At 32.3% G+C, this 27,388-nt stretch overlaps 1 protein-coding gene across 1 annotated transcript; it reads right to left on the bottom strand.

Annotated features, from left to right (window-relative positions):
- Positions 1–7,787: 7,787 nt before the first annotated feature.
- Positions 7,788–27,385, bottom strand: LOC127707714 (AN1-type zinc finger protein 4-like). Its single transcript, XM_052212408.1, has 7 exons — positions 26,961–27,385; positions 22,782–22,925; positions 15,810–15,999; positions 15,033–15,171; positions 12,927–13,922; positions 11,369–11,520; positions 7,788–10,531 (listed from the first exon to the last, which is right to left on the bottom strand). The coding sequence occupies exons 1-7, from the start codon at positions 27,061–27,063 to the stop codon at positions 10,396–10,398; spliced, it is 1,860 nt and encodes a 619-aa protein (XP_052068368.1). The 5' UTR covers positions 27,064–27,385; the 3' UTR covers positions 7,788–10,395.
- Positions 27,386–27,388: the final 3 nt, after the last annotated feature.

Raw genomic sequence — 27,388 nt, forward strand, 5'->3', positions numbered from 1 at the left:
TTGTTGGCAGGCAGGGTCACTGGACACATTTTTTAAACTGAATACCCTAATGATGATTGTGGCTAAGTTTGATTCTATTTAGCCCCGTAGTTTCAGAGGAGAAGATTTTTGTAAAAGATTACAAAAATTTGTAAAAAATTGACTATAAAGGGCAATAACTCCTTAAGGGTTCAATTGACAATTTTGGTCATGTCAACTTATTTGTAGATCTTACTTTGCTGACCATTATTGCTGTTTACAGTTTATCTCTATCTATAATAATATTGAAGATAATCACCAAAAACTGCAAAATTTTCTTAAAATTACCAACTGACGGGCAGCAACCAAACAACGGGTTGTCTAATTTGTCTGAAAATTTCAGGGCAGATAGATTTTGACCTGATGAACAATTTTACCGCGTGTCAGATTTGCTCTGAATGCTTTAGTTTCAGAGATATAAGCCAAAATCTACATTTTACCCCTATATTCTATTTTTAGCCATGACGGCCATCTTGGTTGGCGGGCCGGGTCGTCGGACACATTTTTTAAACTAGATACCCCAATGATGATTGTGGCCAAGTTTGGTTACTTTTGGCCCAGTAGTTTCAGAGAAGATTTTTGTAAAAGTTAACAGACGACGGACGACGACGAACGACGGGCGCCAAGTGATGAGAAAAGCTGGCCAGGTGAGCTAAAAATGAATCAAACCAAAATAGATTGTTTTTTTTTAGAAAATAAAGCAGTAAATATGATAACACACATAATTTTCTATATTAACATGAAAAGTCTTACACGTGAATTACATACTACTCTCAAAATTTGCACATTTCATTAAAGACCTAAACCAATTGTTATCTGCTACTTCAAAATCCAAGATGGAGGAAGACACCCCAGCCACCTTAAGTATAAATCTAAGCTGAGACAATCCATTATTTTCCCCCATCTGCGTGATTGTTATTGTCAATTGAACTGAGTCTAATAAACGAAATACTACACAATTATAACGTACAAGACTTTCATTTAAGAATCAGAGTTCTCTTACACAGATTATGCAAATAAAATTCAGCATCGCTACAAAGTGTCAGATTTGTAATAATGTGATTTTAAAGTAAACACTTTTAAGAGAGCGATATAGGGCTAATGCACAGCAGACAATATTTTGTCTGATGTCATATCTTATTGTTTTTTTGTCATTTTGAGAATAAAGTGTTGATGATAGTTCTTTAATTGTTTCTGTTCTTCCCCTTTAACAATGCTGAGATGATTTAGAGCTATGCAGAGAAACCTGTCTAATTTTTAAAACCTACAACAAACGTAAAAGAAAACCCATAAAAAACTACATAAACACAAAATACTGATCTAAGAATACTCGAAGTTCCTGAAAGCTAGTTAAAAATATTTAATGTCCATGATGAAATAAATTAAGCGAAAACACGAAAACTCTAAAGCGAAAACCCGAAATCAAATTCATTTCACGATTTCGCTTTCGCGTTTTTGCAATTTTTTGCAATGTTGCGTTTTTGGAATTATGCGTTTTCGCGAAATTGACTTCCATAAAAATGAAATAAATGTCAGCAAATATATGTCCCCATACGGCCTTCCACAACGAGCAAAACCCTCGATAGTCTAGTCAGTTACAAAAAAAACCCCGACATGACACAATGGAAAATAGTTCAAACGAAAAAAAAAAACCAAAACAGATTTATGACAAAAACATAAACGAAAAACAAATATAACAGACAGCAACCAACGAGGCTGGGACAGGCATATATTGAATGTGACGTGTTAAACATTCTTTATTAGCGCATAATCCTCCACTAACGTTGAATAGTGGTGAAACAGCACGACACAAGTACTGGAAAGTGCTTGACATCAGATTGGCACGAAGTACAAACAAATCCAACTAACTTAAAGACAAATGGCACAAAGTACCGATATGAGAGTACTCGTAGTTACTGAAAGCTAGTTCAAAGCCAATTAAAACTTATAAATAAATTATGTTCTTTCAGACAAAAGTATTAGTCAGTACACATCTAACAGATTTAGTGTAAAGACGTCATGAGAAAAGCAAGACCTTGTGCAATACCAAACCATAAATGTAAAATGTAATTACCAACAGAGACAATATTCAAATATATTAATACAGTGTACAATTTATAATATTTGATCTTAATTGATAACATTTGATTTTAATAGATAACATTTAATTTAAATCTATAACATTTAATTTAAACTGATAACATTTAATTTAAATTGATTACATTTAATTTAAACTGCTGATAACTTTGAACTTAAATTGATAACATTTTATTTAAGTTGACAATATTTAAAATGATTTTATTTAAATGTAAATGATAAATTTGTTTGCATGGATCATATCTTAATTCACGGGCTCTATAAACAACATCGCCTAAAATCATGATGTGATACCCCGTTTAAAATCAGATTTCTACCGGTACACCCAAACTTCCAATCCAAATCTGTCTATCCAAAGAAGGTTTTGTTACAGGTTTTGATTAATTAGTGATAGCGAAATCCCTGACTAATAAATTGATTGAAATTGATTATTTAGTGTTTGGTTTACGCCGCATCGGCACATGAACGCTACAGATACGGGCTTAGCGAATGAGTTTGGAAATATCCACACCATAATAAGGGACAAAAGTTACATCACCGCCGAAAGACGGAAAATTAACGATAGGGAACGAAAGGTTGTCTCTTTTGTCGTAAATTTTTGTATAGAGTTTCCTGTGGGAAACTGAAATATTCAAATTTAGAAAGGGACAATTATTGCAAAATTATTAAATTTCTAAAAGGTTAGTTTCCTTGGGCAAATGTCGGTAATACTTCTTGATTATCTAAAGCAAACATATCAAGTTAATATGTCCATATCAATGATAGTTCATTTCAACACACAAGTGCTGACTACTGGGCTGTTTGAAATGTCCCTCGGGGAGGACACCTCCACCAGCAGTGGCAGCGACCCAGTGGTTGTAAATAAACTCACCAATTGCAAAGATACCAGAGGGAAAATTGCGCCAGACGCGCGTTGCGTCTACAAAAGACTCATCAGTGACGCTCAAATTTAAAAAGTTAAAAAGGCCAAAATAAAGTACGAAGTTGAAGATGTAGAGCATTGAGGACTCAGACTTCCTAGAGGTTTTACCTAATGCAGCTAATGTTTTCTATATAAGAGTTACAGCAAGTAAAGTTGTAAACAGAGTTTTAAAGGTATATTTGATGAAATAAGAAATCTCCCGTGTTTGATAAGATTGTGTGGAAGTGAAGTGTAGAAAGTTGAAATATCATAACTGTTAACCGAATTAAAAGAACCATCAAAAGCACGTAATTCATTTCAAACACCCAAACAGTTTTTCACTCCAAAAACAATTAATGCAACTATTTTATTATTACAACAATAAATTTAAGTTCACCACACGACCGTGAATGTAAAATAATTCATAATTAACATTCTAATGAACTTCCGTGTAGTATTTACGTCATATCACATCGAGGGCTGTTTTGTCGGCCGGTGCCAACACAAAACGCTTTTCGATTTCTAATCCTGTAAATGGGCCGTCTTTTGTTATTATCGTTTCCGTTTGGTTGATGTCTCAATGACCCTGCATCTTCTTTATTCATATTTCGGGAATTTCCGGCTAAATAACTGTAGAAATTACTGGATTTTTTACTATTTCTTTTTATAATCTGCTTAACAATGGACACACACTATAAAATTCCCACAATAAATTAATATACTTGTCAAAATGTGATGGACATTCAGTTGTGACACTTTATCCCTCCAGGCCGCGAAAAAAATAATGTATGTTATGTTTTACTTACTTGTGATTTGCCTCATATTACAAGGAAACGTGTAATAGTAAAGCAAAGGATAAAACAGGGAAAAAATCACAAACGTTGGAGTATCAGACGGTACCACAACACAGCAAATTCTGCAACTATGGCTGATGCTACTCCACTCACATCTGGTAAGTAACCTTAGCTATAGATTTAGAACAGAACTTGAGAAAATGTGCTTCTGTTAAGCCGGCTTTGCATGATGTTGAAAATATATATAATGCGTTTTTTAAATGTTTACCTAAATACATTTAAAGGACTAGGATAATACTCATATGTAATGGAAAAGGAAGGATATGGTGTATTAATACATGACACAAAATCTCTACGTGGACACATGAAAAGCAACAGCAGAGGACCCTTTTAAACTAACCATTCATGTTCAGGATTTAAACATTTCTGAAACAACCTGTCAGTGTCAGGCTATTGCTATGTATAACCATGCATTAAATGACAGATTTTAGTCTGCTCCAAATGTTAAGCATTTTCATTAGGTTCGTATACATCGAAAAGTTTATAAAACTTTGATCAGAGACATATACTACAATTGTATTATATGCCTCTGCTTTTATCAAGAATTCTGGGATGTAGTAAAGATCATTTGAAGTATTGATATCCAAAATTTCATTTGCCAAGAGAATATCACTGCATCAGTTTTCCAAACCATTCATATAATTATGTACTACTAGAAGGAGTGTCGAAAATAACATCAATGACTCCACTTATAAAGGGCTAAGCATGAAGTGGTAATAAAATGTAGACACTGGGATGTTGAATAAGTGCTCTTCTTATATCCACGTCATTTGAACTCTGGTTGATACCCCGGTAATTGTTTCATTGGCAACCATACCACATCTCCTTATCTTAATAGTATATCAAAACCGATTGTGGACACAGTATATATATGTAGTGTGCTTGACTGCAATGTACTGGAGAACTGCATCAAAATCGGAGTGCAAATTAAAAGTTCTAACTTTTCATAACATGCTTACCGAAACGTTTTTTTTTTTTAATCAAGAGGAGGTAAATGAAAAAATCCAATAAAAGCTGAAGAAAAATGCTTTGCACTGTGAAAATTACTTTTTCTCATCCACACTTGTTGCTCAGAGGCTCCAAAAGAGCCAGGATCCCACAGTCTATATACCAATAGATAATATGCATTAGTCCTAGATAAAAATAACTTATTCATCAAAGATAACCAATAAAATAAAATGTTAACACAGAGATATGTCTCGCCTATTTGTTATTTTGATAATGCAAATGTTGAAATTAAAATAGCAATACTTTAACATGTAAGTTATGCAAATATTCAAAGTCAATAAACCATGACTGAAGGTACAGGGCTAAACAATCTCCATGGAAATGAGATGTGCCAATGCTAATACAACTGCAAACCAAATACCATTGACTTTTCATAAGTCGTTCCCTTTATACAAACCTAAACACAAACATTAACTTGTAAACGATGTAACAGTTTCAAAGTCAATGAACCATAATTAGGGGGTGGGGTTATATAATCTCTATGGAAATGAAACTTGCAAATGCCAATACATTTGCATACCGAATATCATTGACTTAACATTAGTGGTTCATCTTAAACTGACCTAATCACAAACTAATACATGTAAACTAAGCAAAAGTTTCAAGTCAATAGACCATGACTGAGGGGTAAGGACCAAATATTCTCAATAGAAATGAGATGTGGTAATGCTTATACAACTGCATACCAATTATCATTGACCTACCACTAACGGTTCCCCTTAAACGGACCTAATCACAAACTAATACATGAAAACTAAGCGAAAGTTTCAAAGTCAATAGACCATGAATGAGGGGGCGGGGCCAAATAATCTCCATGGAAATGAGATATGCCAATGCTTATACAACTGCATACCAAATATCATCGACCTACCACTAGTGGTTCCCCATAAACTGACCTAATCACAAACTAATACATGTAAACTAAGCAAAGTTTCAAAGTCAATAGACCTTGACTGAGGGGGCAGGGCCAAATAATCTCCATGGTAATGAGATGTGCCAATGCTAATACAACTGCATACCAAATACCATTGACCTACCACTAGTGGTTCACTATGAACTAGACCTAATCACAAACTAATACATTGTTGACGCTGCTGCTGTCGCCGCCACCGCCATTGTTGCCGGAAACAGCATACCTATGTCTCGCTTTATGACTCCGTCAAGGCGAGACAAAAATGGGAAAATCTCGTACATTTTTAACAGTAAGGACTATAAATTGATACAGAAGGCTAAGAAAGTGCCTGTAAGGCTATTTACTTTTTGTTTATCTCTTCTCTTTGTGTTTATCGTGGAATAATTGGTTTTTGGGTGGTTGACAGAGGCAGATTGAGGGGGGAGGGACAGACACCTCCCCTTATGGAGCTACATATATGGAAAATGCTTGAGACTTTTTACAATCATCACTCCAAACTTCATCTCAATCATAACATTTCATCAATTCTAAGTCCTTTTAGGAGAAACAATTTACTAATATTTGCCAAAAAATATATGCTATAAAAGGTAATCCCTACAGAAGTAGACCTCTGGATTCACTTCACACCATGGTGGTTTTCAAAAATTTGTTCAATCTTTACTTAAATTCATCTATCATAGCTCCATGTGTTTACTTTAAGGTTCCATCAATATCATGGTTTATTTATAAACAAATCAAATATCTCTAACTATAGCCCAATACTCCCTTTTGACAGATTTTTACAAACATTGAGTATTTATCCCCAAAATATGAAAGGACACCCAAAACTAACCTTAAATTATGTTACAATTAAAGCTGTATATTGTCTTTCAGGTAAAAAATAATTAATTTTGGTTAGAGATATCCTTTGATGCAAAATTTTGCAAAAACATATATATATTTGAAATTTGTATCAAAATGTATCAATAAGGGCTAAATAACATTTTGAATTTTAGAAATATGTAAAGTTGTTGAAAATTGTAGTTATATAAAAACATGATATACTGTAAATTCAGAAATTATTCTGAGGTTTTTATTAATGGGAATAATTCGACTGGGTGAGCATCACAAAACTAAGAACTCACATTACGACATCTGTATGCAGCTTTTTCTGAAATCGCAATAATTAATCTCGCATTTTTGTCTATTCTTCATAAATCACAATAATAAATGCACCCAAATTCTGAATTTACAGTAGGTTTTTCAGTATCAAATTTCCAATAGCATATGACAACTTTTTTACCATTTGAATGAAACAAATAGTGGAAATTAGCCCTAACTCCATGTCTCCTTATTAAATTTCATCTTCAGAATCCTTAATGCAGACACACAATAATGCATGCATATCTACAATACCTATACCTATAGAATACATGATATACGTCTGTTGACATCCATTTAGTAACTTTCAACAAAATGGCAATTATAGATCATAATTACAGACAAAAATACTGATATCCACTGTAGAAAGCTTTTTTTTGTTTGGGTTTAAATTTTGTATTTGTCTCTAAAATTAATTTTACAAGGCTTATTTGCATGGTTTCAGGTCGAGAAAGTAATATTCCTTAAGAGATGTTGTTGATAGTTTTGAGACTAAAAGTTAGAATTGGGTCACATTGCTCTACAGTTTTTATACATGGGTCACTTAGGTTAGTTTTGTGTTAATAATATCCAGGTCATTCTTCTGATTGATTTCCTGGAGACTGGTAGTTTTATTTCCAGGAAAAGCATGATATGTCAATATGAAACTTTTCCTGAATGCACGAAAATAAATGAAAACAGTATATGTCTGCCTTAGTCATTAGCTACCTTTCATGCAATGCTCAATTAACAAGAATTTAATTTTTTTTAACACTTCTGACTTTAAAAAAATATAAACATGCAGGGTTAAGAAGAAAAAAAAAACGTTAAATACAGTAACAAGATGTTTCAAAGGGAGGCAATCAAGTAACAATCATTACAAATTAAAGAATTTATTTATTCACACTCAGTTATCAGTGCACAATGTACAATCACTGCATTATTAACTCACAATGAGAGAGAGTATAATTTACTGTTGTTATGGAAAGGATGCTACAAAATACAGCTACAAAATGAATTTTGTAGTGATTAATTATAAATGTCCTCATATTTTAAAGTTGCAAGAGTTATTTCCCTTTGACCAATCACAAATTTATGATAGATCTCTTAAAACACAGTATTTCACACCCAGCAGCACATTCAAACAAACAGATTATAAATCAATTAAAATACAGTTTATACTGTTTAATTGTATTTTTAGAATATCCTGTAGCCAATATCTGTCAATAAAAATTGTGAATTATTTATAGCTTGATTTTGTAGCACCTACCCTAAACAGCTGTCTGAACATGATTAATGTGGTCATAACAGTAACAACAGACATACACAACTAAAACAACAAAATCTCACAGCCATTCAATCATGTCATACTAGCATACAGAACAGCCCCTAACATAGGAACACATCAGCTACCTATTAATATATCAACAAATTATTCCTCAAATCAAAAATAAGTAGATCACTTGATATAGCACCATTGGAATTACAAAAACGAAAAGTTATATTTAGGGATCTCAAGATAATATAATATTCATTTTTGGAATTCCATAAAAGATATGGCTTTAGTATTCTATATCCATTTATTATAAATAACATACCCAAGTTTATGTTATCCTTTTTAAAAATTGTCTATATTTATTTAAAGCATTGCAAAAAAATTAAATATTCTAATTCGAGGAAAAATTCACAAAACTGAAAATTATTCAAAAACAAAAAAAAAACAACTTAAGTGCAACAAAAATGTAAACAAGTTTGATCACAGAAAATGTTTAGGTTTGCCATTTGTTATAAACATGAAAATGTTAATATTTGCACCACAAAATAGTCTAATTTCATTAATCTACCCTTATATATAATAGGAATACAAAAGAAACATAGTGAAGGACAATAAATCTAGACTCAATAAAGTATGGTTAGACATGTATATTGGAATGTTTGAAGATAGCCTGCCTTCTGAGCAACACAATATAATATAACATTCAAAATAAATTCAAATGAAAGCTATCATCATATAATCTGATTTTGTAATTATTTTTTAGCATTATCCCAATGATAAAATTATTAAATATTAAGTCTTTCTTGTGAATTATGATTTAAAAATATATTACTATATACTTTCAGCAGCAGTATGTACATTCCAAAACATTATCATATACCCCTATTTTGAACAAGATTAATTTGACCAAACTAATAAATGTATAGTACTTTTCAATTTTCTAAAAAGACATTGAATTCTGTTTTATCATCTCTTTTATTTCATATAAAATCTGTGAATTTCAAATAAAAAAGAATTGATTTTTTCCATAACACCCCAAATTGAATTTTTTTTATGTACCCCTTCATAAACCTTTTTTGAACTACTCATCAACAATTTGTTAAACAGAATTTAAAAAAAATAGAAGTACAGTTCGCTCCCCTGATTTTAAAGAACAAAACAAATAAGACTTGATATATACTTGTCAAATGTTTCCCTGTAAAAAAAATAAAATAAAATACTAGAAATGAAGTCCTACCTTTTACCGGCAGTATATATCTGCTGAAGAAAGGAGGAAAATGAGTAAAGACTAATTAAGACTTTGTTTCCTTATGATACTATGAAACAATATATTTTATGAAACTGAATGTTTTTCTACATTTTTGGAGGTGACAATATTCATTAGAGGTTTGGCATTCATGCACACTAATTATGTTTGTCATTATGAAAAAGAATGAATTGAATTAAAACAATATCAGGAAAGATTTTGGCTAGATTACAATAATCTCATATCCTTTCTAATCTATGAATGAACACACCCATCACAAAATAACTAATGTATTACTCAATACAGAAAACAAAAGAAAAGTTGGAGGGTTAAAATATCCTTATAAAATGTACATACTGCTTATAAAACATATAAATGTATATAATATAAAGACTAATTATATCATTCTTAACGGGGTAAAACACTGAAGTTTTGAAACCCAGAAAAAAGGCAAGATCTGAATTTTAAAGAGGTTTTCATTCTCTAACAAAATTGTTGATTAAACTCCTGAAATAGTATGAGGTTATAAAATTCTATCACATAACATAACATACAAATAGTTACTTGTTTTATCACCTTGTAAATAAAATAAGATTTTTTTCACTTTAAAAGTAATATTGTCTTTTTTCTAATTCTAAAACTTATTCAACAATTATAAAAATTTGTAAAGCAAAGCAAAAATTTATATTTTAAAAAACAAATAGGGTTAAAACAATCAAGTTTTCATTAAAAAAAAACCAACAATATTGAATAAAATAATGATTTATCAGATAAATTGTTTCCCTTTATAAGAGATGAAAATGAAAGACTGAACTACAGTATTTATTCTATCACAGTCCTGAACAACAACACTTTAATCACTCCAAAAACAAAATATTTCAACAACTAATCCATATTGTGTATGCCACGATATGGTTTTGTGGTAAAGCACTGTTTAAATGAAGAGCTAATATCAATCCTGAGTTAAATTTTAGGTAATTTGGGAGCACTAACTACTGGATTACTCTGCTCTAATAACTTTCTTCCTTCTGTTTTATAATCAAAGGTACATTCATGGGATTCTGCATAACGATGAGTAGCACAAAAATTATTACCACACCTGCAAAAGAAAGACAATCTGATTATCTCCCCTTTGACCACAAAAACAGACATATATTTTCATAACAACAAAAAAGACTTTTACACTCTCCCTCTTGATTAAAAGTTAATCTTTTTAAACAGCTGAAGATTTTAAAATCATTATATAAAATAAAATGCAAACAGAAATACCATACAGTTTATTCTAATATCTAAAAAAAAAAATGACAAAAATGATGTTAGTTTTTTATGAGTTTTATAATTAGATGTTTGAGGACAAAATAGCTTAAATAGAAACTTAAAAGATAGTACAAAATCTGTTGCAATACTCAATCAGATTGAAATACAAATCTTGTGTCCATGTTTCCCTTACACAGATCTAACAATGCTCCTTTCTACTTTCTGTTTTAAAGACCTGTTCGAAATACTCAGGGTTTTCTAGTATGATTCACTACTACACAATAATTTTGAGACAGAAGTTTAATTGGTTGGCGTAATAATTATCAGAACAGATGTAGAATGGAGCATCTTCAGATTTATTTTTAGCCCTTGGTTCCTAATACATTGTAATAACTTAGAAAAAGTAAGAGCATCATTTTGTGTCCAGAAACATTGTTTTGAAATGTCATGCAGATGGATCAATTTTTACTAAATTTTAGAAAAAATTGTTTACAGACAGATAATGATACACCAATACCATAATAAGACTGTTAAAATTTGATTTTTTTCCAAAATTAACAAAAAATCACTTAAATTTGCATGAAACTTGGTGATATCATTTAAAAAGTATGAGATTTTGAGCACAAAAAACAGTGTGATGTTAACCTGACTTATGAAGTATCTTATCATGGCTATTTACCTGCAAATATAACTTGTTGCTAAACCAGTCTTTTTAGCACAGACAAAGCATCTTTTAGCAGCTTTCTTTTTAGATTTGACAGGAGGAAGTCGGTGGGACGGAGACAATAATCGACCATCTCGACTACTAGCAACACGCTGTAATCTTGCAGACTGTAATAATTAATTATTTATATTCATGTTACGTGGATGGTACATGGTGCATTTTATTACAATCTATTATAAATATACAAAACATTAAAGTATAATGCATACATTGTACAATCTGGTATATGTAACAGTAATTCTATGTACATTTATCGCACCTAGGATAAATTAATGACGTTATGATTGGTCTAAGGCCGTCATGTGGTGACCACCTATGGATCAAAATGGGTCAGTAGATTTCATATTTGGTTCATGAGGTCATATAATAATATTATTGTATTTCATTGTTTATTTTTATACAAGACTTGGCAGGAAAAGTCCTGTGTGTGATAAAATTGTAAGACGGTTCACTAGTGACTCTTACAGATCCATAGAGGGTTAGTAAAATACATAGGGGATGTATTTAACTAACCTCTATGGATCTGTAGGGGGTCAGTAGCAAACCATATAACTTATAGTAATAGTTTATTAAAACCTGGAATCTTGGATGAACATGTACAGAATGGTTAACTGTAGACATTCTTCAATTGTACATGAAAAAAATTGAAAACTTTTCGGAGCATCTCGATTGTTCCACAATGATGTCCATGTATATGTAACATTTTTATATCACTTCAATTAAGGTCATTCTTTACATGATAGATTGACATGTATAGTGATAATTTCTGTCAACATCTACATACAAGTGCCAAGCTTTGATTGAAACACTAAATTATACATTGTATATGTATATGTAATGTTAGTAATAAAAGATAAAAAAGTGAAAATTTACATCCTAATGATGAATCAATTTTAACCATAAATGTACTCATTAACACAACTGACAAATTAAATATATTATGGTCACACTCAACAAAACACTCAGTAATATTATTGATAATTGGGCACCTTGTAAATTAATCTTTTGTGAATTTTGACACATACTTTCATGTCACTAGCCATACTAGCATAACCATTCACTTTTGATTGACACCTTCTACTGAGTGACAAAAACTTATCAATATAAAAATGTTTAACGAAATCATAGTGTAAAGTTTGTGTATGTGAATGTCATGCTGCCAAAAATACATAAATGAATGTAATTACAACAACTGAAAATGAACATACATTTTTGTATTTTCCAAAACAACGGTGTGAAATAACTTTTTTTTTAAGCAGGATTCAGCAGGCATAATATCAGCTCAAATAGGTTACTTAAAAATTAATTTAGAGAAAGAAAAAAAACCACAACTGGCTGCCATGTATATTTTTGTCTTTTTACCGATTTTTCAAAAGCTGTGTAATTCAAATGCCATGCTTATTATTTTTATAATTTACAATAGCAAGTGGTGTACGTGTCTTCACAAATTAGCACGGTTTTCAAACAAAGCTGGAATAAAGAGAGATTTAATTTCTTTAACGGTAAAACTCACCACAAGTCTTCCTTCCGGAGTTGTAATTCTGCCATCCTGAACTGACGGTCCTATATTGTAGTTACCCAAGCGCGATTTACTACCAGTAAAATTACCTATACGTGAAGAACCAATTTTTTCAAGAGAAGCTTGCCTTAAGAGTCCTGACATAGCTCTTGCTTCACTTGTGCTTAAACTTTCTAATGTAAATTCCTTTCTTCTTTCTAGTCCTTTGTATCTAGAAGATGTTGTTGGTCTGCCAAAGGTCTCTTGTAAACTTTCTAACATTAAATCTCTAGAAGAAGTATTTGGTCTACCTAACACTTCTTTTAAGTTTTCTATTGTAAGGTCATTTTTCAGAAGTTGTTTTGCTTTAGATGTGCTAGGTTTGTTAGTTTCCTTTGAATTATCACTTCCATAATCCTTTTTACTAGAACTTGAAGTGGGCACAGAATCCTTTTTTCCAACAGAATTTACAGAGAGCACAGAATCTTTTTTGGAAAGAGAATTTGCAGAGAGCACAGAATCTTTTTTACAAGGAGAACTTGTGGTTGGCAGTGTTTCTTCAGTTTTTGTTTCACTTGAAGGCTTCTCTGAGTCTGATTTTGATATATTTTCCTCTGGTTTTGACAAACTTTTATCAACAGTTTTCTCAGGCAGAGCAGCAGTTTGAAACTGGTCTTCTTTATCTTTGATATCTGTACTAGCTTCCTTTACACTAGAATTTTCTTTCACACTAGCTAATGTATGACTTAGTCTACTCAAACACTCAGTATTATCCACTAATTTACCACTTCTTGATGATTTGGCACTTCGACTTTGTTCACCGAAAGTAGATAAAGACAATGGTTCTGTTAAATTAGTTCTGTCATCCATAGTAAGAGGAGAATGGCGGGTATGACCAACTGGAGGGAGGCACATATTTCTATTTAAATGTCCAAGAGCTCGTCCAGAACCTGGAAGTTGTCGTAACCTAGTGGAGTGACCTGTAGAAGGTGGGCGGGGCTTTTTTCTAGGCTGAAAAAGGCAAAACATATTTAAATGCAATACTAAAGAAAACAAGATGTTTTTGTAGCTTGCTGTGCAGTATGGGTTTGGCTCATTGTTGGAGGCCATGCTGTGACCTATGGTTGTTGACTTCTATATCATTTGGTCTCTGGTAGAGAGTTGTCTCATTAACAATCATACAACATCTGCCTATTTTTATATTAAGTTTTCTTACTTCAAGTTTACCCCACCCCGACCCCCCCCCCCCCAAAAAAAAAAAAACAACCTGTGATAGGATTTCTGTGCACACAACATGTGTTTCTAGAATAACCTTCAATAGACATGACATGTATGCTTGACACCAAAGTTTGAAAAGTCAAAAATATGAAATGATCGAGAACATCAAAATCAAGCTGCAATATAATTACTACATTTGTGATATCATTATTTATGTACCAATATGAAATCTTTTAGTACAGACAGTTAATATTGTCAAAAATTTCCAACTGTGTGTCAGAATGAGGTTAATAATAGCTGTTTATATACAGACAACCCTTCCTGATATGAATAATAGAGACAGCAACCCAACTCCACAAGTGAATGCATTTTTTTATATAAATATTTATCGTGTTGCAAAACATTCTAATTTTCTTTCTTTTTTGTAATTTGACACTACCTATTTTGATAATCAGCACTTCTCAATTCTATTACCATGATTACACATTGAAAATTATTTTTATGTGGATATGATTATTAACAAATATATTGGCTGTTTTACTATTTGGTCAAACATACTGGGGCTGAATGACCTGTTTAAGGTGTGTACACTGCCTGTCATTTTACAAATACAACTGAAAATCTGTTTAGTATGTGTTGCAGGTAAGAGTATGCCAGAAGTTCATATAATGAATAATAAATCTGACCAGAAGTTCATATAATGAATAATAAATCTGACCAAAAATGAAATCATGACTTTATCAATGTTGTATAATTCAACAATATCATGCTGACTTTATCAATATAGTAAATTACCCCATGCCACTATTAAATAGCTTAAACACATCTGAGGACAAATGGTTCATAAGCTTCTTCAAGATGCAAAGTAATGAATACTTGACTTACATGCTGACAATAATATACCTTTTTAAGAGTTAATTTTTCCATTTTCCCTCGAAGAGTTTTCATTTTTTCTTTCAGTTGTTCATTCTCTTCAACCTTTTCTTTTGGAGGGGTGTCATCATCTTCTTCTTCATCATTGAAGTTGTACATGGAGGCACCACTAAAATATACATGTTTCAAAAAATATTTTCAGCAATTCTATTTTGTCTAAATAAATATTTATTACAATAACAGTTGCTCAACAGATTTATTCTATTCTCAACAATAACAGGTATTGGAAAAGATAATTTTCAATAACTGATAATGTATACATAAAGATTGACCTTTGCTCCATAATTACACAACAAAAATATGTTGTACACAGTTGATGGTTTTATCAATATTTTTGTCAAGTCTCTGAAACATTAACCTAATCATGTCCTAATAGGGGCACATTCAATACATATATACAATCTTATTAACTGTATGGTTCTTCCTGTGAATCAAATATGCAAACAGAATACATGTATGTACTTTGCTAATGCTAGTGCACAATATGATGCATACTCGTTCTTTTTTTGGTAAAGTCCTTTATATGTACCTAAAACGTTTGTTTTTTTAAACAGAATATATCAAGAGTGGTTATTAAAAGCATGTGATGTAGCAAGCATGAAAATACTAACCAAAGAAAGCTTATCATTCAGCATTAACCTACTCTGAAGCACAAGTTTTACCTGGTTATAAATACACCTGTAATCTATAACCATAAGACTGGTATCAAAAATATTTCCTAATATCTGATACAGATCACCTACATACCTGAGAGACTCAGACAACGGAGTGAGTGTTCCATCTCCTCTATCAACTACACGGAAAAAGTTCAGCTGGTCACCCTCTCTGAACACAAGTAAAGTAACTTGTCTATTTCCTGGTACCTTTTCCCATATTTCATCTCTGTTTGCTTCTACATATTCAGCCATTTCCCTGAGTGTTGGATCTTCCATGGGAACTATAACATAAAGGATGTGAAGTATAAAAGCTTGAGGTCATATATCGACAAATGTAAGTCAGTAACAAATATTTATTTTTGACATCACCCATTTCATATTTTGCACTTAATTTAGCCTTTTTGTTCTGCTAGGGTCATGAGGGTATAAAATATCAACGATCTTTCAACAAATCAGCATAAAAAAGTCTTTACAAGGACACTACTCACTAAAGATTAACAAAATTAGGGTTTCCACTTCCCATTATAATCATGTCTGCTGACCAAATGAATTTTTTCACTGAAAATTGTACAGAGATAATTTTGCCTCCCAAAACAATACTGGAAATGGCTGTACTGGAAGACAATGCATAAGGATTCACAGTGTTCTCCCCAGGGCCTTTAAGCATCATGGTAATGTGATGCTATATTGCTAGGATGTGATGCTATCTGAAATGAGTTTCTTATAGATAGTGGTATGGATGTGATGCTATAGTTTCTAGAAACAAGATGGTATTTCATAATTTCCTGTTTACCAGGATGATATAAGAAATTTCTGAGAACACTGAGGAAGAAATCATTATTTCCTGATTGACAATGTAGAAATATCCTTTTTTAGGAGAATAGGATCATCTCTAATATATTACTAAATAATTTTCTATTTAAACAACTCCATCTTAAATAGGAGATGAAGTTGACTAAGGCAACACAATTTAAGTAAATATTATTCAAGGATTTACCAATCAAAACTAAATCAAAACATAGCAATAGACAAAGTTTAATCACTGTTAATTTTTGAGGGACCGTTTTAATTCAATGAGGGCACTTGTTTTGGAAAACGGTCAAATTGATACTTTAACAAGCCTAAACAAAAACAGAAAAAAATGTGTACCATTTGATGGTGACCATACAAGAGGGTGGACATAACTAAGAGGAAGTCACAGGTTGTACTGTATCTGTGTTTTCTAGACCAACTTTTATTCTAAGCACTGACCTGATGTTTTATATGATTTCTTCAAACAATTCTATAAGTTGCTATAGCCTATATCTTATTTTTAAATCAAAATACACCACAGAATATATCTAAACCATGTCAAATCATCATCATTTTGTTCACTGACAAATTGCAACAAATAAAAAAGAACTATCAACCATTAATTTTAGGGAGGAAACCATAAACAATGCCAGATCAATGATACAAATGTTTTGGGGTGTTTTCCTTCATAATATCTCATTACAATTTCAAGAATGTACACATGTATGACCAAAGTTTTTGTAGAACCTGTCAAAGATGATTTTCTTTCATTCCTAATACTGATCAAAAATATGGAAATTTTACAAACTCTTTTAAAATTGTTTCTAAATTATCCAAAAATTATCATTTTCCAAAAATTTACTGCTTTTGTTCTTAACAGGATTTATAAAAATGTTGATGTTTGTTTTATTGTCAAATGTCCTACTTGAGTAAAAGTGGCAACAATGTTTCATGGTGGTTTGTGTCATCAAACATTAATTGAAAAGATGATAAGAGTATTATAGCTTTCCTTAGTTTAGCATCCATTGGCCCTCTATAGGTTTTTCGTCATTTTTACTTTATATACTATTTTTCAAATAAAAGTAAGTTTTATTTTCTATCAAAATTATCATTTCTTTCTTCAATAAAATGCTCCGCAGGGCGCAGCTTGATACGACCGCAGAGGTCGAACCCTGAACAGTTGGGGGGAAGTATGGACACAACATTCAAGCTTGATACAGCTTTGGATTTGGATTGTGATTAAATATTTGACACAGCATAGGTTTCTAACACAGATTGAATGTGGTCTAAGAACTTAAAAATTTTAAATTGGACATTCACCTATTATGGTCCAATATCCAAAATCTAAATACATGGTTAGATTCAGCATATCAAAGAACCCCATATATTCAATTTTTGTTGAAATCAAACAAAGTTTAATTTTGGACCCCGATTTGGACCAACTTGAAAACTGGGCCCATAATCAAAAATCTAAATACATGTTTAGATTCAGCATATCAAAGAACCCTAAGAATTCAATTTTTGTTAAAATCAAACTAAGTTTAATTTTGGACCCTTTGGACCTTAATGTAGACCAATTTGAAAACGGAACCAAAAATTAAGAATCTAAATACACGGTTAGATTCGGCATATCAAAGAACCCCAATAATTCAATTTTTGATGAAATCAAACAAAGTTTAATTTTGGACCCTTTTGACCTCAATGTGGACAAAGTTGATAACGGGGCCCAAAAATCAAAAATCTAAATACATGTTTAGATTCAGCATATCAAAGAACCCTAAGAATTCAATTTTTGTTAAAATCAAACTAACTTTAATTTTGGACCCTTTGGACCTTAATGTAGACCAATTTGAAAACGGAACCAAAATTTAAGAATCTAAATACACAGTTAGATTCGGCATATCAAAGAACCCCAATAATTCAATTTTTGATGAAATCAAACAAAGTTTAATTTTGGACCCTTTGGACCTCAATGTGGACCAATTTAAAAACGGGGCCCAAAATCCAAAAACTAAATACACGGTTAGATTCAGCATATTAAAGAACCCCATGAAATCAAGAATAAAACCCCATTGAAATTGGTCAAGAAATAAGCAATTTATAGGAAGTATCTTCTTTTGCACAATCCTGTGCTATTAAATATATCTTGCTATTGCGCAATACTGTACAATTGACAATTTCTTACTATTGCGCAATATTGTGCTATTGGATATTTCTTGCTATTGCGCAATACTGTGCAATTGAAGATTTCTTGCTATTGCGCAATACTGTGCAATTGAAGATTTCTTGCTATTGTGCAATACTGTGCAATTGAAAATTTCTTGCTATTGCACAATACTTATTATATAATAATTTACACATCCTGTTTGGTGTGTATCTCCTACCATATCATTATTATTTGATTTTAAATATAAATCAGAAATAACCAACTTAAAATGGAAAATTTTAAAAGAAACAAAAAAGGAAAAAAAGAAAAAAAATGAAATAAAAATAAATCCCCCCCCAAAATTTTTTGAACCCCCATTATGATTCATCACCCCCAAACTCAATCCCAGCCTTCCCTTTGTGGTATGGTACCTTGCAGTACAATTTCAGAGAGATCCATACACTTGAACACAAGTTATTGTCTGGAAACTAGAAAAAAATGTGTTTTTTGGCCCCTTTTTGGCCCCAAATTCCTAAACTTTTAGGGCAATTACCCCCAAACTCAAACCCAGCTTTCCCTTTGTGATATGGAACCTTGTAGTACAATTTCAGAAAGATCCATACACTTACACACAAGTTATTGTCATGAAACTAGAAAAATGCTTGTTTTTTGCCCCTTTTTTTGCCCCTAATTCCTAAAATTTGGAGGCAATTACCCCCAAAATCAATCCCAGCATTCCTTTAGTGATATGGAACCTTGTGGTACAATGTCAGAGAGATCCATACACTAACACACAAGTTATGTCTGGAAGTTACAAAAATGCTTATTTTTGGCCCCTTTTTGGCCCCTAATTCCTTTACTGTTATTACCATAACCCCCAAAATCAATCCCAACCTTCCTTTTGTGGTATTGAACCTTGTGGTAAAATTTCATAAAGATCCATTCACTTAAACTAAAGTTAGAGTGCGAAAACCAATTTGTCTTCGGACGACGCCGGACGACGACGACGACGCCAACGTCATACCAATATACGACCACAAAAATTTTTTTGCGGTCGTATAAAAATTAGTAAGATTAAAGCCTATAAAGGCATATTTTGGAATAAATTATAACCCACAAGAGTTACATAAAAAATATATGTATACATAAAACAATAAAATGCTCCGCAGGGCGCAGCTTGATACGACCGCAGAGGTCGAACCCTGAACAGTTGGGGCAAGTATGGACACAACATTCAAGCTTGATACAGCTCTGAATTTGGATTGTGATTAAATATTTGACACAGCATAGGTTTCTGATACAGAATGAATGTGGTCTAAGAACTTAAAAATTTTAAATTGGACATTCAACTATTATGGTCCAATATCAAAAATCTAAATACATGGTTAGATTCAGCATATCAAAGAACCCCATATATTCAATTTTTGTTGAAATCAAACAAAGTTTAATTTTGGACCCCGATTTGGACCAACTTGAAAACTGGGCCCATAATCAAAAATCTAAATACATGTTTAGATTCAGCATATCAAAGAATCCTAAGAATTCAATTTTTGTTAAAATCAAACTAAGTTTAATTTTGGACCCTTTGGACCTTAATGTAGACCAATTTGAAAACAGAACCAAAAATTAAGAATCTAAATACTAGTACACGGTTAGATTCGGCATATCAAAGAACCCCAATAATTCAATTTTTAATGAAATCAAACAAAGTTTAATTTTGGACCCTTTGGACCTCAATGTGGACCAATTTAAAAACGGGGCCCAAAATCCAAAAACTTAATACACGGTTAGAATCAGCATATTAAAGAACCCCAAGAATTCAAGAATAAAACCCCATTGAAATTGGTCAAGAAATAAGCAATTTATACGAAGTATCTTCTTTTGTACAATACTGTGCAATTAAATATTTCTTGCTATTGCGCAATACTGTACAACTGACAATTTCTTGCTATTGCGCAATATTGTGCTATTGGATATTTCTTGCTATTGCACAATACTGTGCAATTGAAGATTTCTTGCTATTGCGCAATACTGTGCAATTGAAGATTTCTTGCTATTGTGCAATACTGTGCAATTGAAAATTTCTTGCTATTGCACAATACTTATTTTATAATAATTTACACATCCTGTTTGGTGTGTTTCTCCTACCATATCGTTATTATTTACTTTTAAATATAAAACAGAAATAACCAACTTAAAATGGAAAATTTTAAAAGAAAAAAAAAAGGAAAAAAAAAAAAATCCCCCCCCCCCCCAATTTTTTGAACCCCCTTATGATTCATCACCCCCAAACTCAATCCCAGCTTTCCCTTTGTGGTATGGTACCTTGCAGTACAATTTCAGAGAGATCCATACACTTGAACACAAGTTATTGTCTGGAAACTAGAAAAATGCTTATTTTTGGCCCCTTTTTGGCCCCTTATTCCTAAACGTTTTGGGCAATTACCCCCAAAATCAATCCCAGCATTCCCTGTGTGATATGGAACCTTGTGGTACAATTTCAGAGAGATCCATACACTTGAACACAAGTTATTGTCTGGAAACTAGAAAAATGCTTATTTTTGGCCCCTTTTTGGCCCCTTATTCCTAAACGTTTTGGGCAATTACCCCCAAACTCAATTCCAGCTTTCCCTTCGTGATATGGAACCTTGTAGTACAATTTCAGAAAGATCCATACACTAACAAACAAGTTATTGTCATGAAACTAAAAAAATGCTTGTTTTTTGCCCCTTTTTTGGCCCCTAATTCCTAATATTTTGAGGCAATTACCCCCAAAATTAATCCCAGCATTCCCTGTGTGATATGGAACCTTGTGGTACAATGTCAGAGAGATCCATACACTAACACACAAGTTATGTCTGGAAGTTACAAAAATGCTTATTTTTGGCCCCTTTTTGGCCCCTAATTCCTTAACTGTTGGTACCATAACCCCCAAAATCAATCCCAACCTTCCTTTTGTGGTATTGAACCTTATGGTAAAATTTCATAGAGATCCATTCACTTAAACTAAAGTTAGAGTGCGAAAACCAATGTGTCTTCGGACGACGCCGGACGACGACGACGACGACGCCAACGTCATACCAATATACGACCAAAAAATTTTCAATTTTTGCGGTCGTATAAAAAGGGATTTTTTTCCCAGTGTTGGACTGTCAGTACAAATTTCTTTATTTTATAGGCATTAAATTTAGTTTAAGCTTTTTTTTTACAAGTTACTCAAATCTAAACTGCCCTGAGTGATTCATGCAATTATTTGTGGAGTAAAGGATTTTGACAACTTACTAAATCCAACACAAATACAGTAAAAAAAAAAATTGTAATAATTATCAAGTGCCTGAACTGTCAACTGTCAGTGTGTGTTTTCGACCGGCAAAGAAAAAAACTAGGGGTCCATGTCCTAGTTTTTGAGCTATATCTGAATGTAAAGACTACCTCATTTTCCAGATCAAATAGATTGTATTCATTCAGCACAGTGACATATTACTCTTGTTGTTGTCTACCCCTGCTTCTTTTTTTGTATGTCCTTCATAAAAATTAGTATTGTACTAACTGATTTTACCCTCTTTAAATAAACTATTTATTATTCTTAATTATTTATTATTATTACTATCTTCTCACACAATCAGTAAAGGAGAAAAAATGATGGATTGATTGATGAATCCATACAATCCAGTTTGAATTATTTCATGTATATTCAGGACAAAAATCTATTAACAATAAATACAATTGGTAGGTTGTTCTAAAAGGTGGGACAAAATGGATGAAGGGCATTAAATATGGAATGCCACTGGAAAACAATGGTATTTTTGATAGGGCAGAAAATTTTGCCTTGTAACAGGCAACCTTCAAACACATCAAAGAGTTATTGCAAGGGTTCTTTAATGTGCAAGGTATAATGCACTTTCTCTTCACAAGGCATCAGATTTTATGTTGCCATTCTTACCAGATGTGGCTTCAAATTTATACATCATACACAGCCAAACAGATGGCCTACTTTGTTGGCTGGAAGAAGACCAAGGTGCCCATATTTCTATATCCCTGTCAACTACTGTAACATTTTTTGGTGACAGTGCAAACAGTCTGAATAAGATTATGTGAAAAAGAGTATCATTTGTTGAGACTCACTTCTCCTCGTGTTGATGGGTCCTCCCCTCATTGCTAAGACTAGTTTAAGTGTGGATCCATCATGGATGCTGTAGTCATGTAAACAGTAGTCATCCTCTAATTCCATAGACTGCCATATCAAATGTTGTTGAGCTATTGGTATTCCTTTAAAATAAATGTATGATTTTTAGTATCCATTTAATGAAATTATGACTACAAATTAAATGACCCCATAATACATGGATTCCTCGGAATGAAGGGAATTTTTTGGGGGACTTGCTGTTGGATCCTTTTTTTATATTACGTCATGTACATGTAGCTTTTTTCATTTTTTTTTCGTCAGGTACAAAACAAGTACTTGTACATGTTACTTTTGGTTTTATAAAAGGCACCAAAGTAAAACAATAAGATACAATCGATTACAATATAGCTGACATGTTGTGACAAATAATTGTAAACATGGATCTAAAGAGTAACCTTAGCATCCCAACATAAATAAAATGCTCCCCTGGGCGCAGCTTGATACGACTGCAGAGGTCAAACCCTGAACAGTTGGGGCAAGTATGGACACAACATTCAAGCTTGATACAGCACTGAATTTGGATTGTGATTAAATATTTGACACATCACAGGTTTCGGACACAGAATGAATGTGGTCTAAGAACTTAAATTTTTTTAATTTACCTATTCAAACCATATCATTATTATTTGCTTTAATATATAAATCAGAAATAACCAATTTAAAATGGGAAATTTAAAAGAAAAAAAAAATCCCCCCCCCCCAATTTTTGAAATCCCTTATGATTCATCACCCCCAAACTCAATCCCAGCCTTCCCTTTGTGGTATGGTACCTGCAGTACAATTTCAGAGAGATCCATACACTTGAACACAAGTTATTGTCTGGAAACTAGAAAAATGCTTGTTTTTTGGCCCCTTTTTGGCTCCAAATTCCTAAACATTTGGGGCAATTACCCCCAAACTCAAACCCAGCTTTCCCTTTGTGATATGGAACCTTGTTGTTCAATTTCATAAAGATCCATACACTTACACACAAGTTATTGTCCTGAAACTAGAAAAATGTTTGTTTTTTGCCCCTTTTTTGGCCCCTAATTCCTAAAATTTTGAAGCAATTACCCCCAAAATCAATCCTGCCTTCCCTTTGTGGTATGGTACCTTGCAGTACAATTTCAGAGAGATCCATACACTTACACACAAGTTATTGTCTGGAAACTACAAAAATGCTTGTTTTTTGGCCCCAAATTCCTAAACGTTTAGGGCAATTTCCCCAAACTCAATTCCAGCTTTCCCTTTGTGATATGGAACCTTGTAGTACAATTTCAGAAAGATCCATACACTTACACACAAGTAATTGTCATGAAACTAGAAAAATGCTTGTTTTTTGCCCCTTTTTTGGCCCCTTATTCCTAATATTTTGAGGCAATTATCCCCAAAATCAATCCCAGCATTCCCTGTGTTATATGGAACCTTGTGGTACAATGTCAGAGAGATCCATACACTAACACACAAGTTATGTCTGGAAGTTTCAAAAAAATGCTTATTTTTGGCCCCTAATTCCTTAACTGTTGGTACCATAACCCCCTAAATCAATCCCAACCTTCCTTTTGTGGTATTGAACCTTATGGTAAAATTTCATAGAGATCCATTCACTTAAACTAAAGTTAGAGTGCGAAAATCAATGTGTCTTCGGACGACAAAGACGCCAACAGTATACCAATATACAACCGCAAAAATTTTTTGCGGTCGTATAAAAATCATCTTAACAATGAAATATTAAAAAATGCTTATCAACAGTAATCATGGTAATTAGTATAAGAAAATTTATATAAAAATAAGATGATATGGTATGATTGTCAATGAGACAACTCTCCACCAGAGACAAACTTAGTGAATCCTGTGGGGGATGGCGATGCACTTTCAAATAAAAGTTTATTAAACAGTCAAAAATTCATTACCACCATCCTTCCAGTCAATTATCCATCCTTCAAACAATTTCTAGGGAAAACACAGTGTCTAGCCAATTTTATTATAATAAATATGTGTTTACAATTTTGGACTTGTCTGAGTCAGAAAATGATAGACTTGTTTAGGTCAATTTATATTTCATTAAATTAAACAGGATGAACACACATTGTTTGACTTTGTTTTTTTTTCATGGATAAAAGGTGTCCTTTCAGGTTTCAATGTAAAGAAATAATCATGGTCTGTTGTGTTTGCTATAGAATTAAAAGTTAAAATCCTTCTCTAGCTTAAGGAAACCTTTATTTAAATAATTTGCTATCTCATATGTATGAATTAACTTCACATGCAGGTTATATGAGGTTGCCTTAGAAAGTAAACAAAAATTGTCTAATTTTTTTATACTCTATTTTTCTTCAGAAGACAAAGCCTTGCCTAACAATGTTGTTGCAACTTCATGAAGATTCACAATCTTACATAATTGTGTACTTAGGTCTTGAAGTTAGCCAATTTCATTAGCCTGGACAATGTATTACCAGAAATGAGTTACAAATGTATACCAAATGTATACCGGCCTTTACAGATGTTTAAGATTAGTTTTACACAAAATAGTTTGGACATACATGTATTGTAGTTTCATATTATTATTGCCAAATATATAAATTTTAAACAGATAATTATTGAGAATAATTTCAGATAATATAAAATTATAATTCTTTCCTTTCTCCAACTACAGTGCAGTCTGGTGTATCCACACATTGAAGACTTTTGGCTTCACTTTGGTAATCTCATAAAACCAATAATCAGATAATATTGTGTGAACAAATTCATGAAATACTTTAATTTCATGAAATCTTCTTTATGTATGGTTTCACCCTTAAGATTTTAAGTAATGTGTGTCCAAAATTAGGGAAACCCCTGTTTTGACAGAGCTTCAAATGTCCAGTGATTTTGTGCATGCCTTCTAATAATAGCTAATTTTGAATAAATGAAAGATTTTATACTACAAAATATATGTTTCAAAGGATGCGGAGCAAAATTTATTTCATTTAGATAAAAATTTGACTTAAAATGAAACTCATTTTATCTGATGATTTATTTTTTAAATAAAAAATGGCTACATATGGTTAATCATGGGATAGCAATAATAAATTTATGTTTCAACTTAACATTTTTTTTCTTTTCCGTCCCTTCAGAAGACTAAAACAATTACAAGAACGATTTTATTTGTGTTACATTGTGGATATGATGAAATCAGGTTATGCACGATATCACCTGCCATGCGGACACAGGGGATTCCACTGTAATCCTAAATGTAGTAGTACAATGTATATAGACAGAATACAAGTTTTCAAAAATATTTGATACATGTACTTTAATTTCTCAGGTTTGTTTTGAATCAAATCTAAAGATTAATAGTATATTGTAAATCTAATTTCTATACAGTCAATATTCATGCTAAATAAACACCCTAAGGGAACATGTAGAGATAAAAAGGCTAATTATTGTTAAATAAACAACCTGAATAATTGATTATTATAAATGATTAAATGCAAGTATACTAAAATTATGCTACATGTATTTTTCAGCAATGTATTAACATGGTTGAGTAGTCTTATCATTATATGTAATTAATTTTTTATTCTTTTATACAATAACATCACTTTTTACGATTTCTTTGTCTTTGTTTACAGTTTGACCAATTTAGACAGAATTTCAATATTTTTAGGAGGATTTTCTATAAATCTTTACAGAAAAAACTGTACACACTTATCCATGTATGTTCAATTGTTCATGAATGCCTTAGAGTAGCTGGATCAATAGGCTCTCAATTTATCATGTGTTTATTATAAAGTCTCTCACACAAAAACTCATAAATTAAAAATATCAGGTCTTCTTATCTTCATGTATTGTATTTGTTAACCATCACTGAATACTTTTAAAGATGCAGGCCAATGTTTCATATCTATATTTTGCCCATTCTTGATAACTGTAAAATTATAACATTCTGGTTTATTATTGAGAATGGAATGTTGTCATGAGTTATGTCCCCCTGCTATTGTCCTAGGTCAGAAGACATGCATTTGTTCTCACCTTATGTCGTTCTTTGACCATATTTTATACAATTATCTCGATAAACATGTAAACAAGGAGTAGAAACATTTCTTAACATTCTGAGAAATCATGACCATACTGTATAATTTATGACCCTTGGAACCTACCTTCGAGCCTTTGAATTTTTGCCTTCACAGACATTATCGTCTCAAAAGGCGACACTCTAAGCTCGAAGAATGTACCAGTCAATGTTTCTATGTAAAGCTCCATCTCTGTGACAGTTTCCTTTGTGCCCACCAACGTATCAGAGATAGGGAATCAAGTATTTCACGACACACACCCCTCGTTTTCCCTCCATTTATCACAACACTAATGCAATTTAAACAGAAAAATTCCAAAGGGTATCATGTTATAGCCATTTCTAGTTATGTATTCATTTTCTAAATAATCTCCTGAGGCTGTATGCAATCGCGTTCAGCGTTGTCAATAAAGGGTTATCAATTATTCCTTTGTTTTCCTCAACTGTTCTAGTTCACTTTAACAAAATGGTGGCTAAATTATTTCCGACACAGGAATTCAGTGCCCGTATGCTGTA

Source organism: Mytilus californianus, unplaced genomic scaffold, assembly GCF_021869535.1.
Source record: "Mytilus californianus isolate M0D057914Y unplaced genomic scaffold, xbMytCali1.0.p SCAF_7, whole genome shotgun sequence".
In the NCBI taxonomy this organism is placed as follows: Eukaryota; Metazoa; Mollusca; class Bivalvia; order Mytilida; family Mytilidae; genus Mytilus; species Mytilus californianus.

Excerpts from the sequence above, each read along its gene's own strand:
- LOC127707714 (XM_052212408.1), bottom strand. The coding sequence starts at position 27,063 with ATGGAGCTTTACATAGAAACATTGACTGGTACATTCTTCGAGCTTAGA. Across the intron at positions 15,172-15,809 it reads CCGTTGTCTGAGTCTCTCAG|TGGTGCCTCCATGTACAACT; the intron begins GTATGTAGGTGA and ends TGTATATTTTAG. Across the intron at positions 13,923-15,032 it reads AAAAATTAACTCTTAAAAAG|CCTAGAAAAAAGCCCCGCCC; the intron begins GTATATTATTGT and ends TGCCTTTTTCAG.